At 43.4% G+C, this 20006-nt stretch overlaps 1 protein-coding gene across 2 annotated transcripts; it reads right to left on the bottom strand.

Annotated features, from left to right (window-relative positions):
• Window positions 1-5456: 5456 nt before the first annotated feature.
• LOC112216220 (voltage-dependent L-type calcium channel subunit alpha-1F-like) lies at window positions 5457-19660 on the bottom strand. Of its 2 annotated transcripts, XM_024376056.2 has the most exons (31): window positions 19595-19660; window positions 19395-19455; window positions 18854-18911; window positions 18656-18752; window positions 18410-18539; window positions 18077-18136; window positions 17581-17687; window positions 16480-16567; window positions 14667-14774; window positions 14519-14571; window positions 14234-14380; window positions 13946-14147; window positions 13635-13793; window positions 12246-12356; window positions 12028-12111; window positions 11537-11557; window positions 11166-11351; window positions 11000-11065; window positions 10820-10911; window positions 10451-10610; window positions 10137-10264; window positions 9784-9880; window positions 9321-9423; window positions 9109-9210; window positions 8728-8852; window positions 8532-8642; window positions 7174-7853; window positions 6775-7073; window positions 6555-6667; window positions 6050-6427; window positions 5457-5729 (listed from the first exon to the last, which is right to left on the bottom strand). In XM_024376056.2, exons 3-31 carry the CDS (start codon window positions 18903-18905, stop codon window positions 5523-5525), a joined length of 4266 nt encoding a protein of 1421 aa, XP_024231824.2. In that variant the 5' UTR covers window positions 18906-18911; window positions 19395-19455; window positions 19595-19660; the 3' UTR covers window positions 5457-5522. The 2 variants fall into 2 exon arrangements, with proteins under 2 accessions (XP_024231824.2, XP_042155469.1); XM_042299535.1 differs by having other exon boundaries at window positions 19395-19619.
• Window positions 19661-20006: the final 346 nt, after the last annotated feature.

Here is a 20006-nt window from a genome sequence, read left to right as displayed (position 1 = left end):
CTCCGCAACGCCATCTCCTCCCAAGGAGCCACCATTGGAAGGCACGAGGAGTTGCTTCGCCATCTGATGGAAGGGTTCTAGGCCGTGACTAAAAGTCACAACCTAGCTTTGGATGCATTGCAGGAGCAAATCCGTGGGTGGCCTACTAGGCAGTCTACCATGACGGTAACCTCCCAGACCCTCAGTAACCCGGCTGGTAGCAGCGCCATCACCCCGGTTTCCCGGGAACCCCACTTACCTCCCATGGAGCGCTATGATGGAGATTCCAGAACCTGCCGGGCCATTCTCTCTCAGTGCTCCCTCAATTTCGAGCTGCAACCTTCATTCCCCCCCGACCTCTCGAGGATAGCGTATATCATTACGCTGATGTCCGGGGGGGCACTCGCATGGGCCATGGCATTGTGGGAGCAACAATCAGTCTGGAGATATTTATGGCAGAGGTGAGAAGTTTTCGGGGCTGAGATGTCTGGGAGAGAGGCTGCCCGGCGGTTACTCCAGCTTCGGCAGGACTCCCTCGGTGTGGCAGACTATGCGGTGGAATTCCGCATGCTAGCAGCGGTGCCTGGAACCCGGAAGAGCTGTTCGACACGTTCCTGCACAGAGTATTCGGAGGAAGTAAAGGACGAGCTTGCAGCCCTGGAACAACCGACGGATCTCGACTCACTCATCGCTTTGACCATCCAGATCGATGGGCGGCTACGGGATCGTAGGAAGGAGAAGAGGTCTGATTGCGGTCCCAATTGCTCACTGAAGGATCCCACCAATTTAGCTTCTCCCCCTACTCGCCCCCCCTCTCCATGCCACCCTACTGTGGGGTGACCAGTCCAAGTCCCTCCAGATACTCATCGACTCGGGGGCCGATATGAGTCTTATGGACGTTACCCTGGCATTTGAGGTGCGCATCCCCACTCAACCCCTCTCCTTTCCCATGAATGTTAGAGCGCTGGACGGGCTTTCTATAGGCCGGGTCACCCACCATACCACCCCCATCAACCTATGAGTGTCGGGGAACCACAGTGAGACGATCCAATTCCTCCTATTTGAGTCTCTGCAGGTTCCTGTGGCATTGGGATTCTCTTGGCTCCAGCGACACAATCCCTCAATTGACTGGTCTACTGGTGCCATTGTGGGCTGCAGCCCTTCTGCCACACTCATTGCCTGAAATCAGCTCTGCCTGCCCCGGAACGTCTTCCTGGGGACTTGGAAATTGCCCCGGATCTCTCTGCCATTCCCGTGGAATACCGGGACATCCGGGAGGGGTTCAGTAGGGCCCGGGCCACTTCGTTTCCACAACACCGGCCGGTACCCAAGGATGTTAAGCCAGATGCGCTGGCACGCTGCTATAGCCCCGCGGCTACACCCCCGGAATCTGAGCCCTTTCCCCTCTGCTCCAAGATCATTAGTGTCTAGATGTAAACCCATGTCTCACATTCCAAAATGATTTAGCAGTGCATGGTGATTGAACAGGTGTAGGGAGTGTTAAGTCTGTGAATAAAACAAATATATAAATATACATATAATTAACAAAACGTGCACACAACAGTATTCATATCTTATTTTTTGTGGTAAAAATGATGTGAATGAAAACACTGTTCACTTGACAGCGGTTTTCATATACATACCTTGTCCATAATGTAGAGGCCATCTGGGATCTTCATTGAACAGGTAAGGGAGGAGGAAGATGGCTACTGTGACTGAGTCAAAAGGTTTTAAAGACACCATTCATTCAAATGAATTGTAGGTGATACATGTGATCTGCATAATATTATGAGACAAACCAATACAAATTGCACATACTTTTGTGGGCCTCCTCGTCAGTATACAGACACAAAAAAAGAAGTGAGCAGTTCAGTCATCTGCGCCCAATACGACTATAGCCTTTAACATCTTACATATTCTTACCTCGTTGTTGATTCATATCCATTGAATTGTTTACATTTTTTTTTTAAAGGGAGAGTGTCAAAACAGCCATTTGGACAAATATGAAAAGATAGATGGTAGGCCTATCATCATAAAACAATATCAATTTTGATCATAAAGGGAGAAACCTTGCCTTAAATTGAGGACATCTTTACATTTTTCAGTAAGGTGTCTGCACCTGCTGTCCTCTCAAAAAATATTTCAGTTGGGCAGTTAGGTTCTTGCAAGAACCCCAAAGAACTAAAGAGGTTCCTCAATGAATCCCATCTCCTATGGGGTTCTTGGAAGAATGTTTTGGGGGCATTTTTCAGTGCCAAAAACCCTAAGGTTCTTCAAGGAACTTTGAGGATCTTAGAAGAACCCTTGTTGAAGCCCTCATTTTTAGAGTGTAGCAAGTTAGGATTATTAGGTTAAGGTTAGGAAAAGGGTTAGGGTTAGCTAAAATGCCCCAAAAACTTCTGATAAAAAGATCTGAAAAAGCAGGTGTTCCAAATGTAGAACCCAGTTCCTACATTTTAATATAAAAATGGATTTTATCAAACAAAACTATGCTACATTTTATCTCTAGGACCCTCAGGATGACAAATCAGAGCAATGAATGTAAGTACATTATTAATTATTATTATTATTATTCAGAGGTGAATCTATCAAACTAAGTGCCGTGATAAGTTTTTTGTTGTGCACTTTCCTCACAATAGCATGGCATTTTTTTTACTGTAATAGCTACTGTAAATTGGACAGTGCAGTTAGATTAAATTATTGTTAATCTTTATGCCCATATAAGACATGTCTATGTCCTGGGAAATGTTCGTCATGCTAATCACATTAGCGCACGTTAGCTCAACCGTCCCCTTGGAGGTTAATTTGACAAAAGATGTATGCTTTTTAACCATTACCATGTTTCTCAGTCAAATATGGCCAGACATATACATCTTTATTTATCTTCTTTGCTGAAAACAAAAACACCTGAAAATCAGCCACTAAGCCAAGTGTTGTCATGGTAATTAAAGAGGAGTTTCTAAATGTGGAACTGAGTGGGCCAAGGAAACACAGATGTTCTCCATCTGTTAAGGCACTAATGAGTCATTATGCAATTCATGTGTTTATTTTATGATGTTCCTTAAAATCATGAAATGTTACACCCTCTATAATTATGTAGAGTTATGCCAGTTCTTTATGAAAAGCCCATGTCTCCAGTATTTGCATGATTAAATTCCGGCCTTATTGTTACTGCTACTAAATGAACTAGCTACATGACAACTTTGAGAAAAAGTACATTACACTTTATTACTGTACACACAAATACCTGACAGTTCAAAGTGTTAGCAGTCACAATAAAATAAATCTAACAATTGTTATTATTACATTTACAAGTTGCGTTCCTGTTAACCATATACGTACATAAATACTATTTAAAAGTTTCTCACTGAGGGAGATAAATCAATCAATCAATCAAATGTATTTTATAAAGCTCCTTTAACATCAGCAGTTGTCACCAAGTGCTATACAGAAACCCAGCCTAAAACCCCACACAGCAAGCAATGCAGATGTAGAAGCACAGTGGCTAGGAAAAACTCCCTAGAAAGGCAGGAACCTAGGAAGAAACCTAGAGAGAAACCATTAACATGACTGTCATGAGAATCTTCTTTGGGGTTTCTGTTGATTTAAACTTTTTGGAATAGGGGGCAGCATTTTCACTTTTGGATGAATAGCGTGCCCAGAGTGAACTGCCTCCTACTCTGTCCCAGATGCTAATATATGCATATTATTATTAGTATTGGATAGAAAACACTCTGAAGTTTCTAAAACTGTTTGAATGATGTCTGTGAGTATAACAGAACACATATGGCAGGCGAAAATCTGAGAAAAATCCAACCAGGAAGTGGGACATCTGAGGTTTGTAGTTTTTCAAAGCATGGCCTACCGAGTACACATTGAGATACGGATGAGGTTGCACTTCCTAGGGCTTCCACTAGATGTCAACCGTCTTTAGAAACTGGTTTGAGGATTCTACTATAAAGGAGGGGCTCATAAGACCTCTGAGTCAGTGGTCTGGCAGAGTGCCTTGGTCTCATGACGCGCGCTCCCGACAGAGTTACTTCTCGTTCCAGTGCTTTTCTGAAGACAAAGGAATTCTCCGGTTGGAACATTATTGATGTTTTATGTTAAAAACATCCTAATGATTGATTCCATACATACATAAATGATGGAACTTTATGGAACAAATCAGTCATTTATTGTCGAACTGGGATTCCTGTGAGTGCCTTCTGATGAAAATCATCAAAGGTAAGTGAATATTTATGGTGTTGTTTCTAAATTTGTTGATTCCAAAATGGCGGATATTCCTCTGGCTGTTTTGGGTTCTGAGCGCCGTTCTCAGATTATGCTTTTTCCGTAAAGTTTTTTTGAAATCTGACACAGCGGTTGCATTAAGAAGTCTATCTTTAATTCTGTGAATCTTTTATCAATGTTTATTATGAGTATTTCTGCAAAATCACCGGATGTTTTGGAATCAAAACATTACTGCACGTAAGGCGCCAATGTAAACTGAGATTTTTGGATATAAATATGCACATTATCGAACAAAACATACATGTATTGTGTAACATTATGTCCTATGAGTGTCATCTGATGAAGATCATCAAAGGTTAGTGATTAATTTGATCTATATTTTTGTTTTTTGTGACTCCTATCTTTGGCTGGAAAAATGGCTGTGTGTTTTTTCGACTTTGCTTTAGCTGTAAAGCATTTTTGAAATCGGACACAATGGGTAGATTAACAAGATGTTTATCTTTCATTTGCTGTATTGGACTTGTTCATGTGTGAAAGTTACATATTTCAAAAAAATATTTTTGAATTTCGTGAGCTGCCTCTTCAGCGGAATGTTGTCGAGGTGTTCCGCTAGCGAAACCCCTGCGCTAGAAAGGTTCATATGACATGACATGGTTCAAAAGTCTACTGTTAATGCTATGCTAATGCTTCACTGGGCAACTGACATGACAATCATAAACCCATTTTCATGATCTATGGTTACAAGTGGAGCTCACTTGAACTATAGACAGGTACTGTATTTCTTTTTCTTTTTTTTGGATTTATGCCAGCTTTTAATATGTTTTTATGACCCTAGCAGGGTTATTGTATGATTTGGGTGTATAAGTGACAGTAATTCTAGAACAGTACCAAAAATGGAAATACAATCCAAAAATGCCGCTTTTGAAAATAGCAATAAACTAGTTCATAGTAGAATACGAATTGCAATCATGTTCGGCAGGCTATAGTACAGTACACTCTTACATTAGAATAATGTGTAAAGAGTATTGAGGCCAAACCTCAATAGTTGGGCTCTGTACTGTATATGCCGTCTAATTCACAATGGTTCTTTCAGACTCTTGTTCAAGACACACTGATGCTTTCAACAAAGCCAAATTAACTGAGAAGATCTGGAAAAGAAAAATAGCATGATCAAAGAGATATAGACCGTTTCCTAAGATCAATAGCTTGCGACAGCATTCTTACCCCCCCCATGTTGATGGAGAGGTAAGGCTCTCATTGCCCTCCTACTCTCCCTACCTCCCTCCCTCTCTCTCTCTGTTTCCTCTCTCTCAGTAGGAAATCACACAGTTCATCTCATCTGCCAGCTCCTCCTCGAAGCGTCCTATTGGCTGTCCAGTAGAACGGGTCAGCAGATCTGTGGCTGCGTTTTCCATCTCATCAATGGTCATGTTACATGCGTCAGCGATCTCCCGCTTGGCGAAGTTCACAAACTTTGGGTCTCTTGCATAGAGGCCCAAGCCTTCTGATATCAGGATCTGTGGGAGAGTAAGAAGAGTAGTGAAACACTGAACACAAATCTCTCTCTCTCTATCAGTCTCTCTCTCCATATATATTTCCATATCCCAACAACCTACAGCATACAAGTGTTTATTGAATATTCATAATCACTGACTTAGGCAAATATACTTTTTTGGAAAGCAAAGCAAATTTTCAGGTAAATTACTGACGCTTGGAGTGCACTTGACTCCTCCACTCACCATTAGGCAGATAAGGTATAGCCTACCGGTAAACAATATGTAGCCTTGGGATTTTTAGCTGACTTTTAGCTGGACGTTTTGTTTTATTCATCACTTACCGACTCCACCAGGCTGTTTGCACTGCCTTTCTCTATGAGTCTTTGGCTGATCTGGGAGGGCACTCTGCCGTTGGTGTAGCTCCTGTTCTGTGGCGTGTGCATGGGAAGTGTTGGGGCTCCAGGGTACCAGCCACTGGGCCTAGTTGCAATAGCAGGGAGGCTGGAGGTGGCCTGGGTCCTGTCTCCCCACAGCTGCTGGGTGCCCCCGGCCTCATCCACCAGCATCAGAGGGGCGTAGAGCAGACGCCCTCTCTTTGCGGCTGCTGCTGATGTTGCTGACACCCCTGCTCCTGGCATTGACCCTGCAGGTCCTCCTCCATTGTTGGCCCAGGAGGCCGAGGATATGGAGGAGACACTGCTGCGGCGGGAGTCAAGGGTCTGGAGGACGACGGATGACAACGCCAAGAGGAAAATGACTCAAATCTTGATTTCTATTATTAAATTAAAATGACTATGATTCAGTGAGTATTTGTTGACTATTCTTTTGCATGTGTGTGTTTCTCACCAGTCTAGATCTGCATGGGGGTGAGTTACTCTCATATGTGCCAGGGATGGGGATGTCACCCGCGCTGTGCTGTGCCCGCAGACACTGGATGTTAAAGGAGGGCGGCTTACGACCTGGACGGGAAAATACATGGAAATGTACTAAGACGGTCACTGGGTGTTTCTAGTTCTACTGATTCTACTGGTGTTGAGGAGAAAGACTGAGACCATGTGATGATTACCTGCAGGAGTGGGAGGAAGAACACGTCTCCGGACATACGGCTCCAATCCGTTTCCATTGTAGCCGTTGCCATTGTAGCCGTTTCCATTGTAGCCGTTTCCTATGTAACCATTACCGGTGTAGCCACTCATGCTACCTCCATTCATACCATTCATAGCGCCATTATAGCCATTCCCATTCATGCCATTTCCATTTCCGTAGGGTACTCCTGCAACACTCCCATTGGTGAAGTTAGGAGCATGACTCTGCATGTACTCTGGTGGGATATGGGATGCTGCAGGTTGCTCTTGATATGCATACCTGTGAAGGGAAAGGGAACACTTATGCACGCACGCACACATGCACGCTCTTCAACTAAGCTTCATTAACGTAGATCTGCCTCTCTCCCCTTCCCACTTACCTGTCGTTTGTTAGCATGCCCACTGGGTACTGTTGGTAGTACACCTGCTGTGCAGCATAAGTTTCACCTCCTCTTCCCTCCATCACTAGCTCTGGTTGAGGTGGGGCAGCGGCTGCCTCTAACACTATTTGAGCTGCCTCTGGTTCTGGTGGGGCTATCACTATTTGAGGTTGGGATTGGGCAACCATTTGTGGCGGAGAAGCAATCTGTGGTGGGGGTGGGGCTGGTGCTGGTTGGGGAGGGGATGGGGCCTGTGGTGGGGGTGGGGCTGGTGCTGGTTGGGGAGGGGATGGGGCCTGTGTTGGGGGTGGGGCTGGTGCTGGTTGGGGAGGGGATGGGGCCTGTGGTGGGGATGGGTTCGGTGCTGGTTGGGGAGGGGATGGATCTTTTGGTGGTGATGCGGCTGGGTGGGGCGGGGATTGGGCTGGTACTTCTTCTGGTGGAAGGAGGGCCTCAGATCTCGTTGGCTGTTCAACCACCACATCAAAGGATGACAGAGCTGATTCTGATCTCTCACTGGCTGTTAATGGCTGTTCTGTGACCACGTCGCTGAATATAGTGGGCTCGATGAAGGGCTCCATGAAAACGATGGTGGTGGACTCCTCCATGTCACCTGGTATGGGAGTGGTGGATGAAGTATTGGTGACAGAGGTGCCTGGATCTTCAAAAACATTTTCATTCTGAAGGAAGGGGAAAACAGAGAGATCAGCTTTAATATACAGTCAACTGCTGCTTATTGTAAATACTATAGAAACATTTATGTTTACCTACTGTAAGTGATATTTGCATATTTGATCAATGTCAAAATAGAAAAGACAGATCATTTTGGCCGCCTTTCCTTCCAGTTCTCTGCTGCCAATGACTGGAACGAATTGCAAAAATCACTGAAGTGGGAGACATATCTCCCTCACTAACTTTAAACATCAGCTATCTGAGCAGCTAACCGATCGCTGCAGCTGTACACAGCCCATCTGTAAATAGCCCATCCAATCTACCTACCTCATCCCCATATTGTTTTTTATTTACTTTTTTGCTCTTCTTGCACACCAGTATTTCTACTTGCACATCTATCAGTGCTATCAGTGTCCGGTGTTAATTTGCTAAATTGTAATTACTTCGCTACTATGGCCTAGTTATTGCCTTTTTTCTATTGCATTATTGACTGTAAGTTTGTTTATTCCATGTATAACTCTGTGATGTTGTTTGTGTTGCACTGCTTTGCTTTATCTTGGCCTGGTCGCAGTTGTAAATGAGAACTTGTTCTCAACTGGCCTACCTGGTTAAATAAAGGTGAAATTAAAAAAATGTCAGTACATACTGTTTTGATACACTAATGACAGTCAATAGGAGATACTTACTTTGAAAAACTCTTCGTCCAACTCTCCCTCCATACCCTCCTCCTCCTCTCCCTCCATTGCCAAGGCCAGATGCAACTCTGGGGCAAGTGCCTGCAGTGACCGTAGCCCTGCCTGCCACACACACACAAAAAGTGTGATACACAAACACACACACAGTCACCAAACAGTAACACGTGTAAACAGGTAACTGGTATACCTGGAGAGAGTCTTTCTTGTCCTTTCCCTTCTTCTTCCTCTCCCGCTCCTTCCTCTTGCGGAACTTCTTAAAGTAGTCCTGGATCAAGAAGCTGGCATAGAACTTCCCACAAGTGACCTCTTCCCCTAAGTCAGGAAGAATCGTCACAGAGGAGGAGAATGGGAAAAAAATCATTTTAAACAAAGGGAGGAGGCAAATGGGAAAGTGATAGAGAAGGACTAAGATAAAAAACACAGACAAATATCCTAGTGAGATACAGAAAGAAACCTGTATTTCTGTAACTTTAAAACTACCATTAGAGTGGTCTGTGTGGTTATACGGTAGTATACAGTAATAAGGTCTCTGTCTAGTTGGTTAAAAAAGGCACCTCCTGAGTTTTACCTCTAGGGGGTGGAATGACCTCTTCAAGGAGCTTGGGTTTAGTGCGCTTCCATATCTTCTTAATGATGGCCCTGAGCTCCTCGTTGTCCTGGTCAACAGGCCCTAGTGGAGTGACACAAGACCTTTAAAAACACAGGAGTAAAGGCTGCAAGCACCACTGCACTAAATAATGATGTGTGAATGATACACTGTGTGTGTGTGTGCTGGCTGACCGTCAGTCTTGATCTTGAGTGAGGTTCTGACCAGCGCAAACAGGGTAGCGTTGAAGGTGACTGTCCCATCGCTGTGCAGCGGCACGTTCATAGCAACCAGCCTCTGACAGGACAAGCAAGCAGATGAGAGGAAGAGTGGTAGAAAGGGAGGAGGGGAGAGGAAGTGGAGAAGGAAGAGAGAGGGAGGGTTTAATTGGATTGGCAGGGGGAAGAGAAGGAAAGGCAGCCAAGGCTGAGGGAGTAAATACCACTGATCCGCTGTAGGACATGTAGCCTGTCTTGATATACTGTATTAAGTGGGAGTCTGACTTTGATGAATAAAATGTAATTTTAAGGGTATCATTATCACTGCACACTATCTGACATATATCAAACATTCAATTATACAAATAATTCAAGCTAATACGTTTATTATACCTTTTCATTTATGCAACTTTTAACATTAAAATATGATCTGCCCTACCTTGCAGGCCACACGATGGGGGCACAGTTTGCCAAAACCAAGGGGTGGCTGGATCCTGCGCAGCATAGTGACCACATCGATATGTTTGATTCGACCCCTGCAACAGAGAAAGGAATCAGCACAATGTACACAGCTCCACTACGAGCCATTGGAAATGAGGACCAAATAAAGGACCAAATGGGGAAAAGGGATTGATGAGAAGAGAAATATAAGAAATTATAAATGGCTTTCCTTTCCTTTCAATTTTAAGAGAATGTGTATATTTTTTCTTTTAATTGGGTTGTTAAGACCATTGACATTAAAATACATGATTTGAAATAAATAAAAAATAGATACAGAGAGTCGTCTCTTACGTGGCCTCTGGGTCATAATCCGACCAGACTCGTTTGAACTCGTCCAGGTGATGAGTACCCAGTACGGTCCAATCCCTGGTCAGGTACTCAAAGTTGTCCATGATGACAGCAATGAACAAGTTAATGATCTGAGAAGAGGAACACGGAGTGTATTGATCACAGCCGGTCTGCTTCAACATTTCTTTATTTGTCCCTTATTTATACAGGTTGGTCTCATTGAGATAAACTTCTCTTTCGCAACAGAGACCTCTCACATACAGATTTCCCCTCCTTCCTCTGACACCACCTCCTCCCTCCCTTCCCCTCTCCCTCACCAGGAAAGCGCAGAGCATGAAGAAGCTGATGAAGTAGATGTAGGCCAGGTTGCTGCCACACATGCTCTCCTCCCCGGGCTCAAAGTCTGACTCGGGGTCACAGCGTCTCCCTGGCAATGCTGCCAACATGATCTCCTGCCACTGCTCTCCGGTTGCACACCTGCAGGAACAGCACACACATTAGGACTGAGGAACGTAAAGAAGACACAGGAGGGAGAGGAGAGGAAAGAATGGGAAGAGGAGAGGCTGCAGAGAAGAGAAAAGAAGAGAACAGAGGGGAAACGAAGAGTGGATAGCTACGGGAGAAAAGGAGAAGGTGGTCGAGTTTCTACCTATTTACTATTTCTCTCTCTCTCCTGCAGAGCTCACCTGAAGAGCAGTAGGACAGACATGAAGAAGGTCTGAAAGTTGTTGTTCCTGTTGATATGCGAGTTGTCATCTATAGCAATCTTTCCAAATGTCTGCAAAAGGTGTGAGCATAGGCCATATTGTCACCAGCTGCATTTTAAATACTTTTGAAGGGGATACAATACATGGGAGGAGACCCACCTGCATGCCGATCACAGCGTAGATGAAGAAGATCATAGCAATAAGGAGACCGACATATGGCAAGGCCTGTGAGAGGTAGAAACATACATTTGATTTACAAAATAAAAATCAACACTGTGCATGTCTGTCTGTCTCGTCTTGACATCTGCCTGAGCATAGCACTGACCTGGAGGGACTTGACAAAAGTCCAGAGGAGGGTTCGAATGCCCTCCCCTTTGCTGAGCAGCTTGACCAATCGCAAGACTCGGAACAAACGGAAGAATGTGATGGATACTTTTCCGCTTTCCTTCTTGGCCCCGGGCGGTGCTCCAGGTACAGCTACAGCTGCGGCTTTGGCTGCGGCCTCAATGGCCTGGACAGAAACACAGAGGTTTAGGGAACAGAAGCTTGTTTTCACACAATTTATTGAGAGAGATTAAAGGAAATATTTTTTTTGAAAGAGAGAGTGACAGAGAGAAAAAGAGAGGCAGAAAGAGAGAGAAGAAGGTGAGAGAGAGAGACAGAGAGGAGAGAGTTGTGTCCCTGTCGTGGTCTTACTTCTCCATCCTCATCTCCACCCTTGGAAATAGAAAAAAACAGAAAGATATACATTAGATATCATATATCAGAGCTCTCCAACCCTGTTCCTGCAGAGCTCCCATTCTGTAGGTTTACATTACAACTCTAATCTAGCGCAGCTGATTCTAATAATTAGCTGGTTGATATGATGGTTAGTTATAACGAAGGTTGTAGCGAAAACCTACAGGAGGGTGGCTTTCCAGGAACAGGGCTGGAGAGCCCTGACATATATGAACATCCAACAGTTATTCTGACTGTAGCAAACCCTACACAAGAGTATTATAAAGCAATGCGTTTGTTAAACTGACCTTGAGATGTTACAATGAATAACAGTACACAAATAGTGTTGCAGGTCTATCTTCCAAGCGTTTTCTAAGCATCACATGTTTCCCTAACGTAAAGAAATGGCTGAGGATGCAAGAGATGATGTAACATGAAGTAGCTAAAGGAGATACAGAGATAGTACTCACACTAAGCTCTGAGACCATGATGTCTAGCACACTGCCCACAACTATCAGAGCATCAAAGGTGTTCCAAGCATCAATGAAATATTGCTGGATATACAGACACACACAAACACAGTCAACAGCATGGAACATTAGAACATGGTATCAGAACATTAGAACATGGAACATTAGAACACTGTAATGATATCAACATGTGTCCAGTGAAAGCCTGTTGAACTCACATGTGTTCTGAGAGCCAGTAGCTTGATGACCATCTCTATGGTAAATAGGGCTGTGAAGATCAAGTTGAGGATGTCCATCACAGAGTTGAATGTTTTAGACTGCTCATAATGCTGCAGGGCAATACATGTAAACAGTTTACAATCTTATTCCTGTTGCAATATATACTGAACAAAAATGTAAACGCAACATGCAACAATTTCAAAGATTTTACTGAGTTACGGTTCATATAAGGAAATCAGTCAATTGAAATACATTCATTAGGCCCTAATCTGTGGATGTCACATGACTGGGAATACAGATATGCATCTGTTGGTCACAGATCCCTTAAAAAAAAGGTAGGGGTGTTGATCAGAAAACCAGTCAGTATCTGGGGTGACCACCATTTCCCTCATGCAGTGCGACACATCTCTTTCACATAGAATTGGACAGGCTGTTGATTGTGCCCTCTGGAATGTTGTCCCACTACTCTTCAATGGCTGTGCGAAGTTGCTGGATATTGGCGGGAACTGCAGCATGCTTTCGTACAAGGCGATCCAGAGCATCCCAAACATGCTCAATGGGTGACATGTCTGGTGTTTATGCAGGCCATGGAAGAACTGGGAAATTTTCAGCTTCCAGGAATTGTGTACAGATCCTTGCAGCATGGGGCCATGCATTGTCATGCTAAAACATGAGGGGATGGCGGCAGATGAATGGCACGACAATTGGCCTCAGGATCTCGTCACATTATCTCTGTGCATTCATATTGTCATTGATAAAATGCAATTGTGTTAGTTGTCCGTAGTTTGTGCTTGCCCATATCGTAACCCCACCGCCACCATGGGCCACTTTGTTCACGACGTTGACATCAGCAAAGCGCTTGCCCACACAACGCGATACACGTGGTCTGCGGTTGTGAGGTCAGTTGGACCTACTGCCAAATTCTCTAAAACGATCTTGGAGGCGGCTTATGGTAGAAAAATTAACATTCAATTCTCTGGTAACAGCTCTGTTGGACGTTCCTGCAGTCAGCATACAAATTGCATGCTCCCTCAAAACTGTGGCATTGTGTTGTGTGACAAAACTGCACATTTTAGAGTGGCCTTTTATTGTCCCCGGGACAATGTGCACCTGTTTAATGATGTTTAATCAGCTTCGTGATATGCCACACCTATCAGGTAGATGGTTTATCTTGGCAAAGGAGAAATGTTTACTAACAGGGATGTAAATACATTTGTGCACTAAATTTGAGAGAAATAAGCTTTTTGTGCGCATGGAAAATGCATGGGATATTTTATCTCAGCTCATGAAACATGGGACCAACACTTTACATGTTGCGTTTATATTTTGGTTCAATGTACATTATGCATACATTATGACTAGGTGTAGTTGAAACTGCAGTATTGTACCTGCACAGCCAAGGTGAGGGTGTTGAGAAGAATTAAGACAAACATGATGTACTCAAACTGGCTGGAGGCGATGATTTTCCAGAACTTTAGCTGGGATGGGTTTCTGGGAATGTAGATCTTGATGGGCTTGGCTTTCAGAGCGTACTGTACACATTGTCTCTGTGGAGGGCAGGACAGGAGACACAGGGAAGGTGGGAGGTGAAGTGATCACTCGCATTCTCAGTGGACTGAATGCCTTTGACATGATAAGGTACAGTAGCTTTGTGATTGTGACGAACGTCAAAATAAGTTCATCAAGGAAAAGGACTAACTTGATTTTTGTTCAGTTCACAGTTTTTGAACTCAGATTCTCCCTGTTCACGGAACGTGATGATGACGAAGCCCACGAAGATGTTCATCATGAAGAAGGCGATGATGATGATGTAGATGATGAAGAATATGGAGATTTCCACACGGTAGTTGTAAATAGGGCCATGGTTTGCTGCATTGGCGTCGATGGCCTTGTACAGCAGCCTACGAGTTTATAATGGGAGAGATGAAAAGTTTAATATATAAACAGATAGTCATCATATGTACTAATGTGTGGTTTTGGTACTCACTGCGGCCAGCCTTCAAATGTAGACACAGTGAACAGGGCCAGCATGCCCTGCAGCACATTGTCAAAGTTGAATTCACTGTTTTGCCATTTCCTCTCTCTCACCATAGGGTGATTCATATCACCGTCCTTATACACCACAAACGTTCCCCTAAAACACAAAGCACGCAGACACACACACACAAAGCTATGCTTATTAGTAAATCACATATACAGTAGTATGTCATGACAGGAATTTGAGTGATGCATTGGCTAAAAGACAAATAAATGACAAAATATGAAGTCTTACATGCACTCATATGGAGTGTGTTTAGCTTCATCAGTGCAACTGTAGAATCTTCCCTGTAACACACAGAGCAGAACATCACATGGCTTTATAATGAGAAGACAACATACAGAGTATTTTCAAAGTACTGCTAAAAGCAATGACCAAGTACCTTGAAGAGCTGCACTCCAATACAGGCAAACATGAACTGGAGGAGCGTTGTGACGATCAAGATGTTTCCGATTGTTTTGATTGCCACAAACACGCACTGCACTACATTCTGCCAACAAAAGCAGAGACAAGACCACGTTTGCAGTTACAGTTGAAGTCAGAAGTTTACATACACCTTGACCAAATACATTTGAACTCAGCTTTTCACAATTCCTGACATTTAATCCTAGTAAGAATTCCCTGTCTTAGGTCAGTTAAAATAAAGTGGTCCTAAGAATGTGACATGTCAGAATAATAGCAGAGAGAATGATTTATTTCAGCTTTTATTTCTTTCATCACATTCCCAGTGGGTCAGAAGTTTACATAGACTCAATTAGTATTTGGTAGCATTGTCTTTAAATTGTTTGACTTGGGTCAAACGTTGCGGGTAGCCTTCCACAAGCTTCCCACAAAAAATACATTTTTGCCCATGCCTCCTGACAGAGCTGGTGTAACGGAGTCTGGTTTGTAGGCCTCCTTGCTCGCACACGCTTTTTCAGTTCTGCACACAATTTTCTATAGGATTGAGGTCAGAGCTTTGTGATGGCCACCCTATACCTTGACTTTGTTGTCCTTTAAGCCATTTTGCCACAACTTTGGAAGTATGCTTGGTGTCATTGTCCATTTGGAAGACCCATTTGCGACCAAGCTTTAACTTCCTGACTGATGTCTTGAGATGTTGCTTCAATATATCCACAACATTTTCCATCCTCCTGATACCATCTATTTTGTGAAGTGCACCAGTCCCTCCTGCAGCAAAGAACCCCCACAACATGATGCTGCCACCCCCATGCTTTGGATTGCAAGCCTCCCCCTTTTCCTCCAAACATAATGATGTTATAATAATAATGGTCATTATGGCCAAACAGTTCTATTTTTGTTTCATCAGACCAGAGGACATTTCTCCAAAAAGTACAATCTTTGTCCCCATGTGCAGATGCAAACTGTAGTCTGGCTTTTTTAATGGCAGTTTTGGAGCAGTGGCTTCTTCCTTACTGAGCGGCCTATCAAGTTATGTTGATATTGGACTTGTTTTACTGTGGATATAGATACTTTTGTACCCGTTTCCTCCAGCATCTTCACAACGTCCTTTGCTGTTGTTCTGGGATTGATTTGCACCAAAGTACGTTCATCTCTAGGAGACAGAACGCGTCTCCTTCCTGAGCGGTATGACGGCTGCGTGGTCCCATGGTGTTTATACTTGCGTACTATTGTTTGTACAGATGAAAGTGGTACCTTCAGGCGTTTGGAAATTGCTCCCAAGGATGAACCATACTTGTGGAGGTCTACAATTTTTTTCTGAGGTTTGGCTGATTTCTTTTGATTTTCCCATGATGTCAAGCAAAGAGGCACTGAGTTTGAAGGTAGGCCTTGTTATACATCCACACGTACACCTCCAATTGACTCAAATTATGTAAATTGTATATTAGCCTATCAGAAGCTTCTAAAGCCATGACATCATTTTCTGGAATTTTCCAAGCTGTTTAAAGGCACAGTCAACTTAATGTATGTACATTTCTGACCCACTGGAATTGTGAAACTGTGAATTATGAGTGAAATAATCTGTCTGTAAACAATTGTTGGAACAATTATTTGTGTCATGCACAAAGTAGATGTCCTAACCGACTTGCCAAAACTATAGTTTGTTAACAAGAAATTTGTGGAGTGGTTGAAAAACGAGTTTTAATGACTCCAACCTAAGTGTATGTAAACTTCCGACTTCAACTGTATTTGAGAGAGCAAGAGAGAGGTGGTCAAAGTTTTCAAATGATTACCTTGAGTCCTTTGGCTCTGTTGATTGCTCGAAGAGGCCTGAGCACTTTGAGTACCCTGAAAATCTTGACCACAGAGATAGCGCTGGAACTGAGAATATAAGAGGAGGCAGATAAGAGTGTGAGAATGAATCACAAAGACTTGTTCTTGTCTGACCAGCAGAGAGTGCTGTTACAGTATTATGTCAATATAACACATCGATACACCGACACACACCGACAGCTGATCAAATCTTACATCCATCTGCATAGCTAGCTAACTATCTTGTGATGGCCTTTGATCCAATGGTCCATTGAAAAGCATGATACAGCTCCAGTATTTTCGACCAACCTTTACTTGCCGATACTTTTCATAATTCCTGTTTCGGAAGGCACCAGTGTCTTCTGTTTCCAGTTGCAGGTGAAACTCCAAAAAACAGAGAATATTCAGAGAAATATTAAATCCACTTTTTGCACCTCGAGAGGAGGTTCCTCACCATCTTAGTTGCCAGACATCTGGCATTTTACAACATCTTTGTCATTTCTAAGCAATGTGGCAGTAGCCATATGTAGAAGATGATGACAGCACATCACGCAGAGCGACTCAAACAACACACACAAATATTTACACACATGTGAAAGGCCATTTCTCACTCGATACCAGGGTTGAGGAGTAACTGATTACATGTACATGCAATCAGTTACATTTAATATGATTACAAAAACTGTAACCAGTTACATTACCAGCAAAGATATTGTAATCAGATTACAGATACTAGAGTTTGGGTAATCCAAATGTTCCATTACTGATTACAATTTTAGACAGGTAACTAGTAACTGCAACAGATTACATTTAGAAAGTAACCTACACAACTCTGATCGATAGAAAAAGTGGATTTAATATTTTTCTGAATATTCTCTGGTTTTTGGAGTTCCACCTGCAACTGGAAACAGAAGGTTTATAAGACACCAGAGCCTTTCAAATAATAAAGGCAGTATTGGCAAGTAAAGGTTGGTTGAAAGTTATTGTACTATATTGTCAATGTACCCCCTGCTTCACCTCAGGCACAAGCTTTAAAGCTGGAGGTTCAAGCCTGCTGAGCTAACATTCTGACAGATACTCACTGGAGGAAGAAGGACGCGAGCGACACACTGACAACCAGTAGGTCCAGAAGATTAAAGGCATTCCTACAGAACGATCCAGGATGAAGGAACGCACCAAAAACTGTCACCTAGAGAGGGAGATTAAATCACAAGAGTTACGGGGGATTCTAAATGGCACTTACAATGCCATGTGTACAACTATATACGTTTACAGATAGACATAAAGCTCAGTGTAGGCTGGTGGGAGGAGCGATAGGAGGATGGGCTCATTGTAATGGAATACATTAAATGTGGTCAACCATGGGGTTTCCATATGTTTGAAGTGTTTGATACCGTTCCATTGATTCCATTCCAGCCATTACAATGAGCCTGTTCTGCTATAGCTCCTCCCACCATCCTCCACTGATACAGCCACTGCCAGCAGGAAAGATAGCCTATGCAGAACATTGTCAATTCACAATGAAGGAACATTCCAAAAGGAAGTAAATATAACAAAACATATTTGGTCCTATTTTACCTTCAATATAATTTCCACAGTGAATATGGAGGTGAATGCATAGTCAGCATAGCCAAGCATCTGAGGATAGACAAGATATCCTATGTCAGGATTATGACAGCCATATTGAAACACTATTTGCTGGTGGCCGGTGTAAGGTGAGTGAGTATGAGAACAGTAATTTTGGTTGAAACTGTTGATCAGTGGCGGTAGATGTGTGGCAGAGTTGAGTGAGAACAGTCGAATCAATGACAGTTATATACTGATTGGGCAGTAGTTTGTGTTTGGTTGTGAGGTCGGGACTGACTGTTGGCTGAGGAGATATCTAGAGGCTCTTTAGTTTCTTTGCCTTACGTTGTTCCTAAAGGAGTGAGCTCTGATTGGATCCTCAGCAGCCAGAGAAATGCTACTGGCGATGATGAAGACAAGGATGAGGTTGGTGAAGTAGGAGTGGTGGATGAGGTTGTGACAGGCCACTCGGAGGCTGAGGGGAGAGGAGAGAACATGCAAATTATATGGGTGCTCTGAAATGGCACACAATTCCCTATATAGTGTCCTACTTTTGACCAGAACCCATAGGGCTCTATGGCTGTGACTTACCAGTTTCTCTTTCCAAGAATGAAGAAGGAGCTACCATCTGGAATGGGTTCAATCTTCTCTTTTGGAGCGGAAAATTCAGGCTTCACAGGCATAATTCCTAGAGAGAGAGGGGAGTTGATCAGATCAGCAGTTTTAGATAACAATTCATGTGTCACAGTCTGATGAGGAACCATCTGAGGTATATGGAACAAAACTTACCCTCCAGACCCTCAATGGCTCTCAACTCCTCATTCTCCTCCCAGTCATCCATCTCATTCTGCACAAGGAAAGAGTGAGCAAAAGAAATGCAAACATGAGATAATTGTTTATCTTTAAAACACTGAGGATCACAGGCCGTGACCGGGAGTCGCATATGGCGGTGCACAATTGGCCCAGCGTCGTCCGGTTTAGAGGAGGGTTTGGCCAGGAGGGCTCTAGCAACTCGACGCCTGCAGGATGACTTCGGGGGCTCTAGCAACTCGATGCCTGCAGGATGACTTCGGTCGTTAGTTGAACAGCGTTTTCTCCGACACATTGGTGAAGCTGGCTTCCGGTTTAAGCGAGCGAGTGTTAAGAAGTGCGGCTTGGCGGGTCATGTTTCGGAGGACGCATGACTTTAAATTCACCTCTCCCGAGCCCGTAGGGGAATTGCAGCGATGAGACAAGATCGTAATCACAAAAAAGGGGGTAAATAATCAATAATCAAATAAAATAAAAATAATTGTGTATTGTTCCCCTGAAACAACATCTAGGTACATACCGCTGCATCTTCCTCTTTGTCTTCGTCATCGTCCCAGTCCTCTTCCTCCTCCTTTTTCTCTCTGAAAAGCACTTTCAGCACTTGGTCGTTGTTCACCATCTACATATCATCCTTATTACTGATGCTACTTAGAGATGTCCAGTACTAAGCTCAGACCATCAAATTATACCTTTTCTTTGTCTGCCTTTTGTGATACTTACTCTACTTTCTTTTTTCCACCATCTCCTGCCAAATTGTCCACAGCGATAGCCAAGAAGACATTGAGCAGGATATCTGATCAAGAGATATTAAGGAACTGACCAAGAGCTTGAGAACATCAGTGAATACAGATCAGTACAGTCTGTATCTTCTAGAGTACCTCTTAATAGAGGCTTGTGTACATTAAATGGCTTTGTACAAATGTTGATTATGGAATAACCAACACTCTGTCTTGGTAAACAGAAAGGATACAGTTACCGACAACAAAGAGGGAGACAAAGTAGATGCACACGATCATCTGTGGGAAGACTGGCCCGCCATAAGCCATGATCCCATCATACATCACTGCATTCCAGTCCTCTCCTGTAAGGATCTACAGAGGAAAAAGGTAGAGAGAGAGAGGGAGAGAGACAG

This window comes from Oncorhynchus tshawytscha, linkage group LG16, assembly GCF_018296145.1.
Source record: "Oncorhynchus tshawytscha isolate Ot180627B linkage group LG16, Otsh_v2.0, whole genome shotgun sequence".
In the NCBI taxonomy this organism is placed as follows: domain Eukaryota; kingdom Metazoa; phylum Chordata; class Actinopteri; order Salmoniformes; family Salmonidae; genus Oncorhynchus; species Oncorhynchus tshawytscha.
Note: the sequence above shows the minus strand (reverse complement) of the source record. Positions and strands in the feature narration are given on the sequence as shown.